The 16,720-nt window shown below is 46.9% G+C and overlaps 1 protein-coding gene across 5 annotated transcripts in view; it reads left to right on the top strand.

The window, feature by feature from the left end:
* Positions 1-16,720, top strand: part of LOC124221834 (transcriptional regulator ovo) — a 67,326-nt gene that overhangs the window by 45,089 nt on the left and 5,517 nt on the right. For 3 of the 5 annotated variants that reach the window (XM_046632174.2, XM_046632175.2, XM_046632178.2), the window contains exons 3-4: positions 15,105-16,040; positions 16,159-16,705. In XM_046632174.2, the coding sequence (XP_046488130.1) occupies positions 15,105-16,040; positions 16,159-16,705 (1,483 nt within the window). Of the gene's footprint in view, positions 1-5,837; positions 6,760-15,104; positions 16,041-16,158; positions 16,706-16,720 lie in introns of those variants that run through there. The other 2 variants (XM_046632176.2, XM_046632177.2) reach the window with 2 other exon arrangements.

Here is a 16,720-nt window from a genome sequence, read left to right on the forward strand (position 1 = left end):
AATTTTCACCGTCGTCGATCTGAATTTCAGACATCGATAAAAGCCTCGAGAAATGGAACTCGCAACACCCATTCAACCTCCGAGCGAAGGATGCGATCGATTTCATCCGCTATTGCATTCGCTTCTCATTCGTGCGTTATTACGGACACGCCACCAACGCAGGGTGGTCATTGATAATTACCGCATTTCAATGTCTAACGGTATAACAATAAGATAGGTCTACACGTGACCACGCCTTGACCGTCACGCAGCCGGCTCTTAGTTTCAACCCAAAGGAATCGTGCGGCTCGTGCAGGTACGTCCATCCTCAATTTGTGGAAAACGCTCGGCGATGGTTTATTGGGGATCCGCCGGGGGTCCTTCCGAAGTGTGTCGAGGCGTCGAACAGAGTCGTTGGGCCCTGTGGTCCCCGGCTAAGTGCCGACGGTTTACCTGAAATTACTATATTACCCTTTTGTTCCTAATCTCCAACCCCTCGCTCCGCACCGGCGTTGTTCGCAGGGTCAAGTTTTATGCTAATTTTCCAATCTCTCGGGGACGCAGTCAAACGGCGACCGACAGAAGAAGCGTCACAAACAATTTGGGAAAATCCTCTTACAGCGGCGACTGTTGTGTACACAACTGCTTGACATTCTGCTTTTGCCAATAACCTGCCACGTACCGTATTCTATGGGTTTTCACGCAGGGAAAATTTGGCAGAGCACTTCCAGGATACGGGGATAATCCGTGTTGTTAGGGGCATTTAATTAGCTGTAACGATTCATTTCGCAAAACTTTTCTGTAATAAATATACGCTCGCTTTCGACTATCGGAAAGTTACGAATAACTCTCACCCGATATATCTTTGAGCCAGTCATCGATTGTAATCGTTCGTTTAATCCGTTCCGAACGGTTTTCTGGAATTTCGATTCGACTGTCGATTATTTCAACGTATCTCGCGTGTTAAAAATTCTGTTTCCGTTTACGACCCTGCACTTTGAAGTAGCTTGAAACTCGGCTGAAAGATGATGTACAAGGTCGATGTTTCCGAAACGCGAGCGATGAACCGAACTACACGCGAATCGGTAAGCAAAGACGCGAATCGGTAAGCAAAGACGCGAATCGTAAGGCATGCAATGGAAATAAAAGCCAGGCTATTAATACAACATCCGCACCGGTATCTCTGTGCTTTTTAAAACTTATCCGCGTGTCTATCGGTCCATCTGTCTGCCTGCCTGTCCGTTACGTAAGATAGGTATTCTCCGATAAATGGGTATCTGCAAATAGCGATAATTTGCCAGCCTAGCCGTATAGCTAACTATGCCTGCTGACTCGCTTTACGGCTATAACAACCTCAGCAGCACTATAGGTAAGCTGTTGTGACGCGAAAGGCGCGCATAAGATCAGGCGAACGCACGAGATGTGCCAGTCTTCGCCGCATTGTAATATTTTGCTCATAAATACCTGTATGTATAATATACAGCTGTACAATAATTGTGTATTCGCAGCGGTAAATTTTGCAAACAGACGCAAACGCGTAGGTAAGCGTTGTAAGCGAATATGTGAGTGCGATACTCCTAAACCCGTCGCAAAAAACATATATCCATACGTGAAGAGGTCGATAGATAATTTACCTTGTACAGAGAGCTTTTTAGAGGAACCGTAATTACAGAGATACAGCTAGGATGACGTAAAGCTTGCTTCGCGTCGCGCGAACGTCACCGATGAAAATAAAGCTCTACGAGCGATCTTCGACGAGGAATAAACGAGAAGAAAAAGACGCGCAAGCTTTGAAAAAGAACAAGGTAAATAAATATTAACGAGCGTTTTAACCGCTATACGCCGTAAACCGACAGCTCGTCTCGTATCCAAGCTGCGGTGGTATACCATATCCGTCAATTGCGTCACTTCGTCTCATACCCACAGGTATAAGAACAACTCCGTGCACACACGATTCTCCGCTAGTCCCGACGACGTGTGCCTAGATATTACAAGCCCAACTCCGACACCGACAAACACACTCGTGATTGCGAGATTACGATCGAGCTCGAAGCCGGGCTGGCTGGGCTAAGAGTTGCGCAACTCCTCGCCTTACCCTTGACTTTGACTCGAGACTCAAGTTACGCCGCGGTATAATTGTACGATACTAGCTCTGCTCTAGCGTAGTGTGTGCACCTACCTACCTATCTGCAACGCGAAACTACCTTTGCAACGCGATATGTATCGGTGAATCGGTCACCGTATATCTCCGGGAGTGCAGAGGTGTGCAGATCGCCGGGAAAACCGCAGCCATGTTTTCATCGACTCGCGAGCCCGGAGCCAAGGTGTTAAGGACGAGATAAAGCGACCCCGTTTTATACACGGTCATCGTTACGCGGTCGGTTCAACGTCTAACCGAACATCCTCCTCCTCCTCCTTGTTTTTCTTCTCCTCCACTCTTGGCGGAGGAGGGACCACGCAGAGGACACCCGGAGAAAGTATGTACCGGGTCTGTTGCACGGTCCTCTGATCTCTCTCACCTTGGACTTGAGCCACCGAGTCGCGACGAGCCGGGCGTGCGGTGTATCTATTATAATACTACTCTCTTCTTCGTGACCCGTTATAAGATTTTGCTTTTTACTCAACGAAGGTTGAATCGTTCGGTGTGACGGATCGCGAACGGAAGAGGGAAGTTTGAGACGATGGGTGTACGCGATTCGAGTTGGCGAACGCGGAAGTCCTTTCGAAGGTAGGAAAAAAGGGAGATGATAGCTGAGAGAGAGAGAGAAAGAGAAGATGGAAGATGGAAGAGGAGGAAGAAGGCTTCCTCCACACGCTCGCCACATGCCGTGACGAGTCAAGTCTCATTTTTATCCCTCGGCTTGTTATTACACAGTCTATGAACGCACGAGTTAAGTGCATCTTGTGCGATCTGTACGGTTGATGATCGTTACCATTCCAGTCATGTTACGTGCTTGCTCATGTACGGATGCCGTGTAAGCGCGTATAGTGTTCAAAGACGGGAGCTGGCCAGCCTATATCTTTTCATCTCAAGCCCGGCTAACGCCGCTAATAGGTTGCGTTTTAACACATGTCGAGTACTATTATTTCATACTCGCTTACGGGCGGTGGGCAGGATCGGTACAAGCGGAAACTCGTTTTGGTTCGAGGACATCGCGATGCCGGAATGGACGTGGATCCTGTCTTTCGACTTCGCCTCTGTGTGCGCGAATATCAACTTGTGACGTAATGCTCGTGAGAAATATTAAAGTTAATTGCCAGAACGGTATATAACGCGCGTGTTATGCGAATAATTTAACACGTCGGGATGACGATTATACTTATTACGATTCGTCCCGCAATACGGAATATTATACCGGACGATTTTACCAACGCGAATATATCATCAGATTTACGATACGATCGAAGAGGTGACCGCCCGCCTGCAGCCATGTTAGACGTCGCGGTTATAAACGATCGTTGACAATTTTTCTCACATTTCTAATTATACTCCGGATTCTCGATCGGCAGCTGCAGCTGCCGTTACTTACACGAAGAAATTAAGGAAAATACCGATCGACGGTACGATCCTTTAAATTGTCTCGAACTTGATTCTTTGACCTGATTTTCGTTCCAAGGATTCCGCAAGCTTCCGTCACAGAGGCAAATAGGTATGAACTTTAGAAAAGATTTACCGACGACGGTATTTGCGTTCCGTGCATCGATGAGATCGAACGGTGGCTAGTGACAACCTCTCTTCCAAAGCATGACATTCCAAAAAGACCAGAATTCAACGAGATCTAATTTCAACGTTTTCGTTACGAATGGAAATCGCCTCGCCCCGAAAGACCTGATTTTAGGGCCCCGCGCTCTCCACGAATTATATCCGTGTGCCGATCTCCGGTTCGTTATATAGCCAAGCTCCGAGGCTTGGTGAACCCGGGAGCAACGCTATATTCCAAAATGTATACCAGACGCATCTAGGAGCCAAATCACGGGAATATAAACCGGATAGATATACTTCGTCGTGTCGCAGAGAACCTGTCACGGTTTACGACTTGGAGGAGAAGAGGGTCCTCCAAGGATCAGCCAAAGAATTCTGGGCTACGTATGCAGGTCGCCCTCGCAGCTCGGCGTCCCTATAGTTTCCCTTCCTCGTTTTTTTTATATTTTCATATTCTTTTTCTTGTTTTTTTTTCGCACTCCTGCGAGACTTCGAGGCATCGATAATACTTGTTGCTTTATGAAGCAAACGCCCTCGCGTCTTGAATTTCGATGTGCGCTGCACACTGCGGACTTAGCAGGTATCCACGGCCGAGATAAGTCGAGACAACCGTCTAAGAATAGGATATAACACAATGCGTTACGCGAAAAACGAAAGGGAAAAAAATTTCCAAAGTTGCATCGGGTGCGGGAAGATCGTTCGGTCAAGGTTTTGGTCCGATCTGTTCGATAAGGTGCGACGAACGTCGATGTGTAAAGAAATTTGATCGAGCGTTGCGTTCAAACGAGTAAAAAGATAACCTTGACAGTACCTACAGACAGAACGGATGAACGAAGTGAAAGCATAAACGTGACGGTGTGGGTAAATCCTAGGTACACGTGATATGTAACAGGAGTATGGTGAAAATGTGAAAAATTGATTTACGGTACAGGGATAAATGAGAACCTCGTTGCACGCGATGCGAAATTAAAACGATACCTCGCCGGAGACTTGAACGCGCGGAAGATGCATAGCTTCGAAAATTTCACAGCGGCAATGTGTTCGATGCCTATTAGTAAATTGAACGCGCGAGTTATCTTTGGTAAGAAATTACCGTAACCCAATAACGTTACGTAGAAGGTTACAGAGAAGTTTGTTACTCCGGGGTTGACCGCGGTGTTATACAAGCAAAGTTCCAACTTCTTCACCGTTCGAAAGTCAATCAACCGATACGTTCCGCGTTGTATGAGAACGATTGAAAAATAATGGTTAAATCGATGCACGCGTATGTGGGTAACGTGTGCATTATAGGTGAAGGAGAGACTCGTCACGACGACCGGTTAACGCACACACATCCATCCATCCATCCATCCATCCATCCGCACAAGTCGTGTGTGCGGTATCCGAGTGTAATGCCGTGAGGTTCGAGGAGGAGGCGGAGGTTCGCCGCACGCAACCTTGCCCGTTACGCGCATGCGTCGTCTTCCCTCCGTGCGTTTCCCTCTTCCTCTTTCTCCCTCTCCTCACTCTCTCTCTCTCTCTCTCTCTCTCTCTCTCTCTCTCTCTCTCTCTCTCTCTCTCTCTCTCTCTCTCTCTCTCTCTCTCTCTCTCTCTCTCTCTCTCTCTCTCTCTCTCTCTCCCCCTACCGTCGAGCGGCCATTCCGAACGGCAAAAGAAGGACCCAAATGCAGCGCCGTCGGCGTCGGCCGCAGTTAACGATGGTGGGGGAATTCACGGCCGGCGGACTCTCAGGGGGTCCCGTCCAAGAACTCTTGGACGTCTCAGTCGCTCGCGAGATTTCAGTCGTAGAGAGCGTCGGTCCGAGTTTTGTTGGTACTGTTAACAGTTAACCGAGGAAAAATAAAAATAAACGTCATACGTAATAATAATAATAACAATAATAACAAGGAGAAGAAGAAAACAGATAAAAGCTGTGCCGATAATACCCTTTGCTTTGCTTTGCTTTTTTTAATTTATTTTATTTTCTCGTTCATCGTTCTGGACATAATATTTCTACATTTATAAACGTGCGAAGTGTGACAAAATTTATTATACTCCACCTGTTGCATGTGTATTCGATTTTTCTATTCCCGTACACGTACGTATGTAGACTTTTGTTTTTAGGCAAATTTTTTTTCTTCGTTTATTTATTTATTTATTTATTTTTTTTTTTATTTTTTTTTTTTTCTCACCTTCGTTCTCCGTACGTGTATCGCTTGTGTTTTTCGACGGTATAAAAAATAGCCAATCAATGCAGAACTGTAAATAAACTTTCTCGGTGATTTGATTTTTTTTGGATTGTCTTAAAGCCGTGTATGTTAATCGACGACGCGTTGAAATTAAAGATGTGCCGTGTATGAAGAGGATGAAAAAAGAATTGTAGATAAATGTAAGAATCGTTGAGACAGGAAACTGGCAGCTGGGATGAATGGAACCCCCCTTGATCGAATACGCGATCATTGGTAGCGGGTCGAAGGTGTAACATAATCAATGCGATACATAATCGTATAATAACAAGCAGTGCGCGGGACCGAAGTGAAAGAACGTTGAAGGTAGTAGCTGTTAAAAATCGTTAGATAACCGGTTGTTAAGCGGTATATAATTAGCCGAAGATACGCTCAACCGTATCAACGTTCTCGTCCTTGAACTTAAAACATTCCCACACACGGTCGGCCGATATTAAAATTTATACCCCGCGAAGTGCAAGTACTCGGTGTACTTTCTCTTTTGTCTTTATCTCGGGTGCAACCGCAAATCAAGCGCGATACTCTCGACGATACTCTTTACGAAACACACACACACAAAAACACCTGACCGACAGTGAGCTCGGTTCAAATGGTGTCATCAACGCACAGTGAAGTGTCGGGAATTTGAAACGCATCTAAAACTCGTTCGTCGTTGCTGTAAACAGTGACGTGGTAGAGCGTGAATTCGGTACAAAATGCCGAAGATATTTTTGATAAAAAATCGGCTGCACCAGCAGCAGCTCAGACTACTCGAGACTCAACATCTCAGCAAGAGTCCACCACCGTCCTCGGGAAAGGAGAGTCCTTTGGGGGGATCGGAACCTCTCAGTTTGATCGTCAATAAGCACCAATGTGAGTATGCGTATTGCTACACCTATGCCTAAATAAGTCGACAAAGCTTGGCTTGTGCATTATACGCGCAACGGTGAAAGCTCAGGAGCGAAAATTCAACGACGTCTAGGCGTACGTTTAATCGAACCGCGTCGCGAACCAGTTTCGAGAAATTGCGCGCCCGGTTTGCAGGTGCAACCACCTGAGATCCGCAGGTGTATCAGGAGTCAAGGTCAAGTGCCAAAGGTCACAAGGACCCGGAATCCTGCGAGCTTAACGACGCCTGAATCGTCCAGGATTCGCGGACGCCTTTAACTGCTTTCCGGAATCCGGGATCCGATTCGCGAAAGTCGAAAAAAGGTAGACCGAAAAATAACGGTGGGATAGCCGGCGTTGCTGCTGCTGCTGCTGATGCAACGGTATTGTGAGTAGGCGGCAGCCGATGGACACCTACCGGAGAAGCCGCTGGTATACTCTCGGGACGCATTATAATCCTAAAACTGGTTTCTCGAAACGGGGGAAGATCGTCCTGAAGCTCTGCCGCGCCTCGATCTTCGCCTCGAAATACGAAAATTTTCTTCCCCTTACCGCCGAGCAGATCGTCGCTCTGTCTTTTCTCCACTCGTTAACGCGTAGCGATTGAAAGATGCAATCAAGCTGATTATTATCGGGGTGTAAGAGATAGTCGCGTCTATTCGCACGGCAGCATATTCCTGTAAGATGAGAAGTAACGGCGTTCAAAATCCTCGTAAACCCGTCGAGTATTTGTAACGAATCTCGCGACTCGTCGTGCTCGGCCGCAAACGCCGGCGATTCCTCGGTATCGAGAAGAGGGCAGGCTCTCCTGCAACGGCAACACGTCGCCGAGGTATGCGATCCAACCGCGGAGACCTCGATGCCTGGGAAACGACAACCGTCGAGTCACGAACCAGCCAGCCGGCACATATATTGACCATATTCGGCCGACTCGACTCGGTGACTCGCCGAGTTCCCCGGCCGAAGAATCCGCGAAACGCGCAATCGAACCGTGAAAATTTGTCCGAAACGCCAGTTTCCGTTTACCATTCGTCGCAGGTACCTGCCGTACCAGCAATCCGAATCGGAATCGAATCCGTAACGCGTCAACGAGTCGTATATTATCCGGCTGTCTTGATTTCGAGTAAATATCGAGAATCACGTCGTCGCATTGATTGCTGGTAGCAACGAAATCGAATCGACGAAAAGTCTGCGATCTTTTCGCGCTGTAAAGTCGCCGCACAGCCGCTCCGCGTATCGCGGCTCAGAGACAATACTTCTTCACCTCGTGTAATTGCCTCTCCGTCCTCCTCACGGTCAGGTATAATATTATAGAGTGGCGAGCGGACCGGTAGGCCGGGGGTGGGTGGGGGGCTCGGGACCAGTTCTTACGGGCCCGGTCTCAGGGCCCACGACTGAACGGGCCCCGTACAGCACTGCGCGTATATGTGTATAAACGCCGAGGCCTGCGTGCGGTGGAAGGGACGGCTACCGGACGGATTAGACACCCACAAAAGCACTGCGCGAGAACGATGCGGATGCGTGTTTATAACAGGGCAGGTATCGCGTCGAGACACCTGTGCAACGGCTTACAGTAGCGAAATTACGCGAGCGCCGGGCTGGAACGCGACGAACGGTTTTATTCTACGCTGTGTCGTCGTCGGGCGGACTGATAAAATACCCGCGTATACCTTGAGGCCCAACCGTGCGGATTCTCCGCGAGGTCGTCATCGCGGTCATCTACCGGGGCCAGGGCCGCGATAATTCTATGCGGAATCTGGACGATTGCGAAGTCTAAGATGCCGGTCGCACCGTCGATCGTGTCGTACGTAGAAATATGAAAAATTTCACGATTATGCAATTACGCGTTTCGCGATTCATCGGCAGGTCGGATGAATTTCTCTTTCAATAATTCTTCCGTTATACATATGTATGCGTAGAAATTATTGCGACAGGTCAACTCGGGGTTTTATTTTTGCAATCGTATTGCATGTTTGTAGTAGATGAATATTGAATATATATATATATATGTATGTATGCACATTAAATTTTCGTAATATTTAATTTTCATTGTTACATATGTAATTTTAATATCTAGACTATGCTGTATTACTATTCGTATAGTAATTGTGAAAAGTAAATCGTTTCGATTTGGTTTTTATCCAAGAGTTTTCCGTTCCGGTAACTATTTGTGATCTGAGAAACCAGCGTACAAAATTCTCTGTGCACACAAGTTATATACATAGCGAAAATTATACATTATTCATAATTTATAGATATCTGTATATTTTTCACAGCTAAAATAATTGAACAGAATTTTTTATTCAGATCGCAAAACTATATTTCGAATCGTTCCGAATGTAGATACCAGTTAACTAATGCATGCAGCTGTTAAACTCTCGTCGATATCGTTCCAATATATTATGAAATTGTTATTCTCGCGATCGTCGTGAATTTTACCAAATCATTAAAAAAAGCTTTCGAACGACGCTTGCCGGGCAGCCGATGATCAATCGTCACTGCAACGCATACGCCGTTATATTAAAAATTACATATCATCATGTACGCGCGAGTTATCGTCCGTTACGAGTGTTTAGATGTATACCTATGCATGCATGTATACGCCTCGTACCACCGCTTGGTACAAAGTCGAGAAAAGTGATAAATAATGACGAAAAAGGTTGAGGCAAAGAAGTTGATGCAAATTTATGAAAGCAATTTTTAAAAACACATAATCCCGTCAAGCCCATTTCCCAGGTACTTTACATACGTACGGATTACGAAACCCACTCGTATACATATATAATAGCTGCTCGTTTCAACGATTCATATAGCAAATATTAATCACTTGATCGTAAATAACGTAAGAAATATGCGCGTGTTAAAATTTTGGTATACATATATATATACATACAGGGAAGGTTTATATGGACATATTATAAGCACATAACAGATATCGATTCGAGAGCCTTAGAAGTATATAGTAAGTACCCGACGTAGGCAGGAATCTGTTGCACATCCAGAATTAAATATATTCAATACAAATAACTTGATGATTGTTGAATAAAGTCGAGGTTTAACTTTCCGCACTTGTAGCCTCAGCGTGGTACGAACGTACGTGCGATATGCATATTCCCGTAAGACTGAAAGATCTCTAAATCACTGAACACCCCCGCGGACGGTAAAATACAGCGGCATGCTGCACCGTGTACATACGGTATATGACAGAGGGTCATGCACAGCAGGTTAACATCACCGCAAGCCTTGTGTGTGCGGTGCAATCGGGCAGGTACATTACATGCCTGTTTATTGTGCTCCGCACGAGACGAGGGGCCGATTGACGATCAGAGCCGTTGAACCAGGGAGCGCGTAATAAGAACCGCGATCAACAGCCGTTGGTACATACATACGTACATACATACATAGGTGTATACCACCTATGTTGTTTTACATTCCTTTCGCGTTATCTGTATTTTTAGTATTAATTCTTCTTTTTTTTCTTTGATTTTTTTCTTTCCTCCTTTCCTTTCGTAGCTTATTGTTTCTCCTTTCGTCATTTTTTCAATAATACGTACGTTACGTAGGTAACTGCAAGGATGCATGTACGTACGGATACGTACCTGCTTATACTACACCTGCAGCACAACGAGAGAGAAAAACCTCACTCACGATACCGCTATAAAAGTGGGTCTCGCTCTACTGTTCTTACGCGCTCTCCTGTACCATGTGTGTATGTGTGTATATACAGGTACCGATGTAAATGTACACGTATGCATATGCGTATGTATATATATATATATATATGGCCGTACAAGGTCGCGAGGACGCGAATATCGTGGTACATACATATATAGGCGTGTCTCTGTGTAATATTTGGCTTGCAAAATAATATACTTGTGTACAATACACCTGCACTTAGCTGTATTGCTAATGCTACGCGCACAGTAAACCCGCGTAATTGCTTATACGTTGTGGATTTGTTTATATAGTTACTTAAACATAGTCGAGTCGTTGCAATTAAAAAATCGCTTGCCTTGATTATAAATACAGGGGCAGGTATCGATATCGTATATAATCGAATGTTGAATTTTTTTATTTCTTTTTTTTTTTTTTTTTTTTTTTTATTTGCCTCTTATATTCTTATGGAGAAACTGATTCGCATATTACAGCCGGTTATGGATATAGTGAGCTGCGGTACCGAATCGGACGCAATTCTCTGATGACGCGCAGTTTTGGACCCAATACGTGATACTTTCGGTTTACAATGAGATGTAATGGAAACACGCTGCACATCGTGGTCGAGCTGTTTTTTTTTTCTTCTTCTTTATTTTTCAAACTCCTAGACATACGTTTGTCTCTTTTCCCTGTATACCTAAACCTCGATCATTGGTACTACAAGAATTGGAACGGAAATGAAAAAAAAAAATAAAAAAAATAAAAAATAAATAAATAAATAAAGAAAAAGAAACTTGCAATTTCATATCGACAGACGTGCAGTATTGGAATATCTCGGTTTCCTCTATCGACTTTATCAATTCAAATACATAACGAAACGAATAAATGTATGTAGGCATGTACGAATAACCCTGGGTAGGGTAAAGTACAGCATACATGCAGAGAGAGTCATTCAGTAATTCAGTCAGTCAGTCAGTCAGTCAGACAGACAGTCCCTAGGTGACCTGACGTAATTGATCGTGTGGTCGATTACCGGCGCACATCCAGATTTCACTTTCGGTCGGTCGACGAACAACGCGGCGCTCTGAAAACTGCACGTGAATCGTCTCTGTGTTCACATACACGCGTACACGCATACCTAGGACCAAATATCCTCGCACGTATAGGTCTGCCTGTGTTATAATTTGAGTGTGCGACCCGGGCGCCGTCGATCATACATAAGCGTACGTACCTGAAGCGCCGAAGACAGGTGGCCCAAGGGAAGAGAGGAGGAGGAGGAGGAGGAGGAGGAGGATGATGGCCGTAGAACCACAAGTGGAGAGGAGAGGAGAGGTCGCCGTTAGGCGAACGCGTTTTACCTGACATTGAGCCTGTTCCTAACGCGGAATGGCGCAACGACTGTCACCGCGCCGAGTTCACGCGGGTATAACCATGCCTTCATGGGTATACGTATTACACATACGCATGGTTGCGGTCTGCAATCCGCACATGCCTACACAGACGCGTGCCGAATACATCGAATACACGGATCCGTGATCGCGGATAGAAGAATTTTAAAACGATTATACGCTCTTAGCGACGATCTACATATTATACCCATGCGCTGTTATGCGTTTACATTTTATCGGCCCGATGTTATAATAGCTGTATTATTATAGAGGCGTATGTTACTATAAACTTGCTCCGAAGACATCAAACCTTTCCCATGCGCTCGACACTCGTATACCTACAAGTCGAGTATTTGTGTGTGATTACTAATTGTATAATGCGTAGAGCGGAGGAATTTAAACAGCGTCGCAATCGGATACCTGAACATTTTTTAACACATCTATATTAACGTAGCGAACAAATGCGACAGATAGCAGTTACCGAATTGACTCGTTCTACCCGTTATAATATAACACAACGGAGCGCGCAGGCGAAATGGTAAAGCGGTGCTGGCATTGACCTGAATTTTCCCTGTGTTTTAACCGTACACACGATATATGTAGGTACATAGGTACGTATACATACATATTGTGCATGCCCATAGCGCCCGACGAGAACAGCGATTGGTGGATAATGCATACGATGATGCGTAACCTGAAGTGATTCGCGTTCGAGTTTTATGCTTGTTAAGATTAGAACCCGAGTAGGGGGGTATGTGGCTAAAATTAAAACGGATACGCTAATGGCAAACGGTTAACGAGACACGATTCTCTATCCGGGCATTCAAGTCTCGGATATTGCCGAGTTTTGCTCACACGCGTAGCCTCCGGGTCTTTATCCGTTTTATCCGATTTATCCGATTTCGTATCTCTCTTGCTCGCGAGTGATCTCACACTTGGCCGTTATAAGATCTAACACTTTGGACCGAATGGTTTCCTCCTCGACAATCTTTCACAGCGTGTACCTGCACGTACAGGATTATGTCACGCACACTTACTCGCAACGCAAGCCCAGCTACAAAATTATACCAGATCTTAAATGCGTATATATTTCACATACGTTTACTTACACCCATGCACAACGTACGTAGATATAACACTTGACTCGGCAGGCAATGGCGGGCGAACGGTGAGCGATGTTAGCGCGTTTTTTCACGTCCACTCCATGCCTCTATCTCCGAGCGTGTTCTCTTCGCCTAACGTTTTTCCCCTCTCTTCTCACCTCTCGCACGTATATCCTTCTGCCCACGGCGCAGACATTAGCATCCCGATCACGAGTCACGGCGTTTACGTTCAATACATTACGTTTATAGCACGGACGACGGCGCTTTGCTTTGCACCGTGTGTGCCTAAGGATTTTGGTGGTGCCACACGGCGACGATGCCTCGTCCTCGGCGTATCCTCACCGTTTCTTCTCCATACCCACGTCCGCGCGTTATGTGTGTACCTATAATGCTTTCGAAGGTTGCTCAATGATTTCCAGTTTACGCTTAGTCCCGGCCGGACAGCCATTTTCGATCCTCTTGTAACGCTCGGCGTTAGAATGCACGTGACGCAAGGCCCTGTTACGCAATGCGAACGGACCACTAAATAAAACTGTACAATTTTACGTCCTCAAATTTTTTCAATTCATCGTTCTCGCACTTACCTGCTACTATGTATCCACCTACATCCGTAGCAATACCCTGTCCAGCTCTTTCGCTCTACAGATTCGATTTTCGTTACTGGGGCGAACGAGGTTCCGGACAAAAATTTTCAACAATTATATATACACGAATTGCGAAATGAAAAGGAATATATAAAGTACCTTTTGTACCGGTCTGCAGACGCGGAGTCGTGCGCATGGTTCACGGTCGCCCGATTTACGCTCGAACGCTGACGTCCTCGTCCCGCATTCGATAAAATCGATATACTTATATTTCGCTGTCAAAGTCAAGAGAATTAAGCCGGCGAGACGCGACTCGTTCCCAGTTTTTTCCCCCACATACATATACCTTATACCTATATGTGAGTATTTTTATTTTTTTTTTCTCCTACCGGTCTGACCGGTACCCGCTGCACAGTCTCGTTCGCGACTCCTTTTGGGCGATGCTGCGGCATGCGGTTGCATATGCAGTGCGTTTGGAGAACAGGTGGTAATTTGCAGGCAAGAATAAGTAATCGATTTTTTAAATTTGAATTTCTTTATTCTTTGAATTGTGGGAAAATTTAAGCTGTTTCGTTGAAAATTAATCACTTTATCGGACGCATCAAATATTACATATGTGTAATACAACAGTAAACTGTGCGGCTGAGCCGTCGTAAAGGTCAACCGATTAATACAGCTTCGAAATATATGTATGTACAGTCCAGCGTTCCGAGAGTTCAAGAATCTCGGCAACGCGTCGTTATTGCATATACGTATAGGTGTGTGTATGGAAGTAAGAAAAAATAAACAAAAATCAAAAATACTCGGCATCAAACCGAATTATATGATGTAAATTAGCATGTTCTCCGGGACGACGACTTAATCTTGGCTAAATTATACCCGGAATCGCGTCACGATGCAACGGTTTAGCATACTGCAGATGAAACGTTAGGTAAGAGAGGGAGAGTGAGATGAAAAAAAGGAAGAGGAGAAATACGCTGAACCCGTTTCCGACGCGCCAAAAAACAATACAGGTATAAGGCACGGTCAGATGGGCGTTGGATAGCGACCTTCTCGAGTTGATCCGGGGGTCAGTTACGAGCTGGTCATAGCCGAGAGACAGAGGCGAGATAAGAGAAAAATAGAAAAAAGAAAGGTATAAATAAATAAATAAATAAATAAATCAAGTGTCGGGTTCGAGGAAGAAACGAATTCATGAATAAGTGCGCAGCGCACACATACAGCGATTTGCGTATCACGCCTGTATCTACTATATTCCGGTATTTCTGTTTCGCGGGTTTCAGTTTGCACGTCATTCTGCATGATACAGGTATACATCTGCACACATGCTTAAACCGTGATGGAAAGTTGGCAAAGTGTTCTGAAATTGTAATTGGAATTGAAATTGAAATTGAATTCATCCGTCAGCCTATCTGCACGGAGAAACGGAGTTTTACCGACGAGAAACCGTCGCGCGCGGCAGTGACGTCGACGTCCCAGCTCAAATCAACGCTCTGACATGAAGAGAGATAGTGATGGAGAGAGTGGTGGGGAGAGGGAGGGAGCGATGTAATATTGAAACGAAGGTGTATGCTGAACCGGGTCTCTTATCTATGTTTCAGATCGCGACAGGTCGGAGGACGACCGAGCAACTACTCCAGAATCGCTGCGCAGCACGAGTCCGGTTGGGTCTCCTCCTCCACCGCCGCCGCCTGCGTCGGGAAGACCGTCGACGCCGACGAACACCCTTCCGCGACGGTTCATCTCCAGCATACTCGGCGGCGATGTGCCATACGGAAGCCGGGGCCACGTGCTCACACGAGCCGAACGCAAGGAGTACAGCAGCCCTCCGATTGCTCCCACCGAGCAGCTACCAACTGCCGAAAAAATCACACTTCCACCGGCTCAGACACCCCCGAAAACACCGCACGTCGAGCCGCCGACTAGAGTCTCTGTGATTCGGAGGGTCCCGCCCCAGGCGCAAACACCGCGACGTGAAGAGACGAATCTCGAGGTGCCGAGGACACGGGAACCGGAACAAGAACAGCCGATAGACTACGCGGTGCCGAAGAGGAAGGGCGAGGTCGAAGAGGAGCGCGGCAGAGACGGAGCGAAAGCCAGCTGGATCGGGAACTCGATCGCACGGCCGCTTTTGGCGATGCGTTTGTCGAACACCAGTCAGGTCGTGCAGGTTGTTCACGTGGCCGCCGGTCACGGGAGGAATTCTTCCGGTACCGGAAGCGGCGGCTCGAGTGGCCAAAACTCCGGCTCCTCCGGGGGCGGATCATCGGGTGGCAGCGTAAGCTTCTCGGGCGGCGGTGGCGGGGGCGGCGGAGGCGGCGGATCCTCCTTGGGGGGTGGTGGTGGCGTTGGCGGAGGAGTCGGCGGTGGAGCCGGGGGCGGCGGAATGAATCCAGGAGGAAACGGGGGTCGCGGCAATTACGGACCCAGCTCACCGCCGACCGGATCCTTGCCGCCGTTTTACGAATCCCTCAAGGGCGGCAACAACCTCGCCAATTTTGCCAACCAGTACAATGGCAGTGCCGGAAATACACAAGGTACGTATAAAAGACTTGTGGTCCGCGCGAATGCGATGAGACATGTGCCGATCATTCCACTTCTCGAGACTCGCGTAGCCCGTTGTATGCTTCATGATTCATTTCGTGACGATTTCAGGAAACAACTACCTCACACCATCGCCAGCGGTGGGAATGGAGTGCGACACCGGTCAGCAGGACCTCGGTGGACAAAACCAGTACGGTGCGCAAGAGGGAAAACAGTACTCATTGCTCCAGAACGTCTGCGCCTCGTACGGACTGACCTTGAAAGAGGAGGAGGACTTCTCGGCGTACAAGATTCAGCCCGGTGACCTTTTGTCCGGGCAGTACGGCGCCTACGACGTTAACGACACGGGGATGATAGTGGACGTAGTGACCGGAGCGGTGGTGGATCCCCTACATTTCACGGCGAACCTGACCAACTTCCCTTCGCCGGCGGATCACACGGCCCTCCTCGAGAGCCTGGGCGATGCGGCTGACCTATTTTTGCCGAGGTTGCCAGCCAACGAGGGCGGCAACGACCTTCTGGACGACTCGCTTCACTCGCCACCCTCCTCCGGGAGCACGATAGGTCAGGACGGGCAGATATCGACCCCAGTCGAGCCCAGCGTCGATCCATTTCCGGAGCACAATATCGCCCTCGCCAGAGGATTCGACGCCTCCAGGTAAGAGGAAAACAC

Source organism: Neodiprion pinetum, chromosome 6, assembly GCF_021155775.2.
Source record: "Neodiprion pinetum isolate iyNeoPine1 chromosome 6, iyNeoPine1.2, whole genome shotgun sequence".
NCBI lineage: Eukaryota > Metazoa > Arthropoda > Insecta > Hymenoptera > Diprionidae > Neodiprion > Neodiprion pinetum.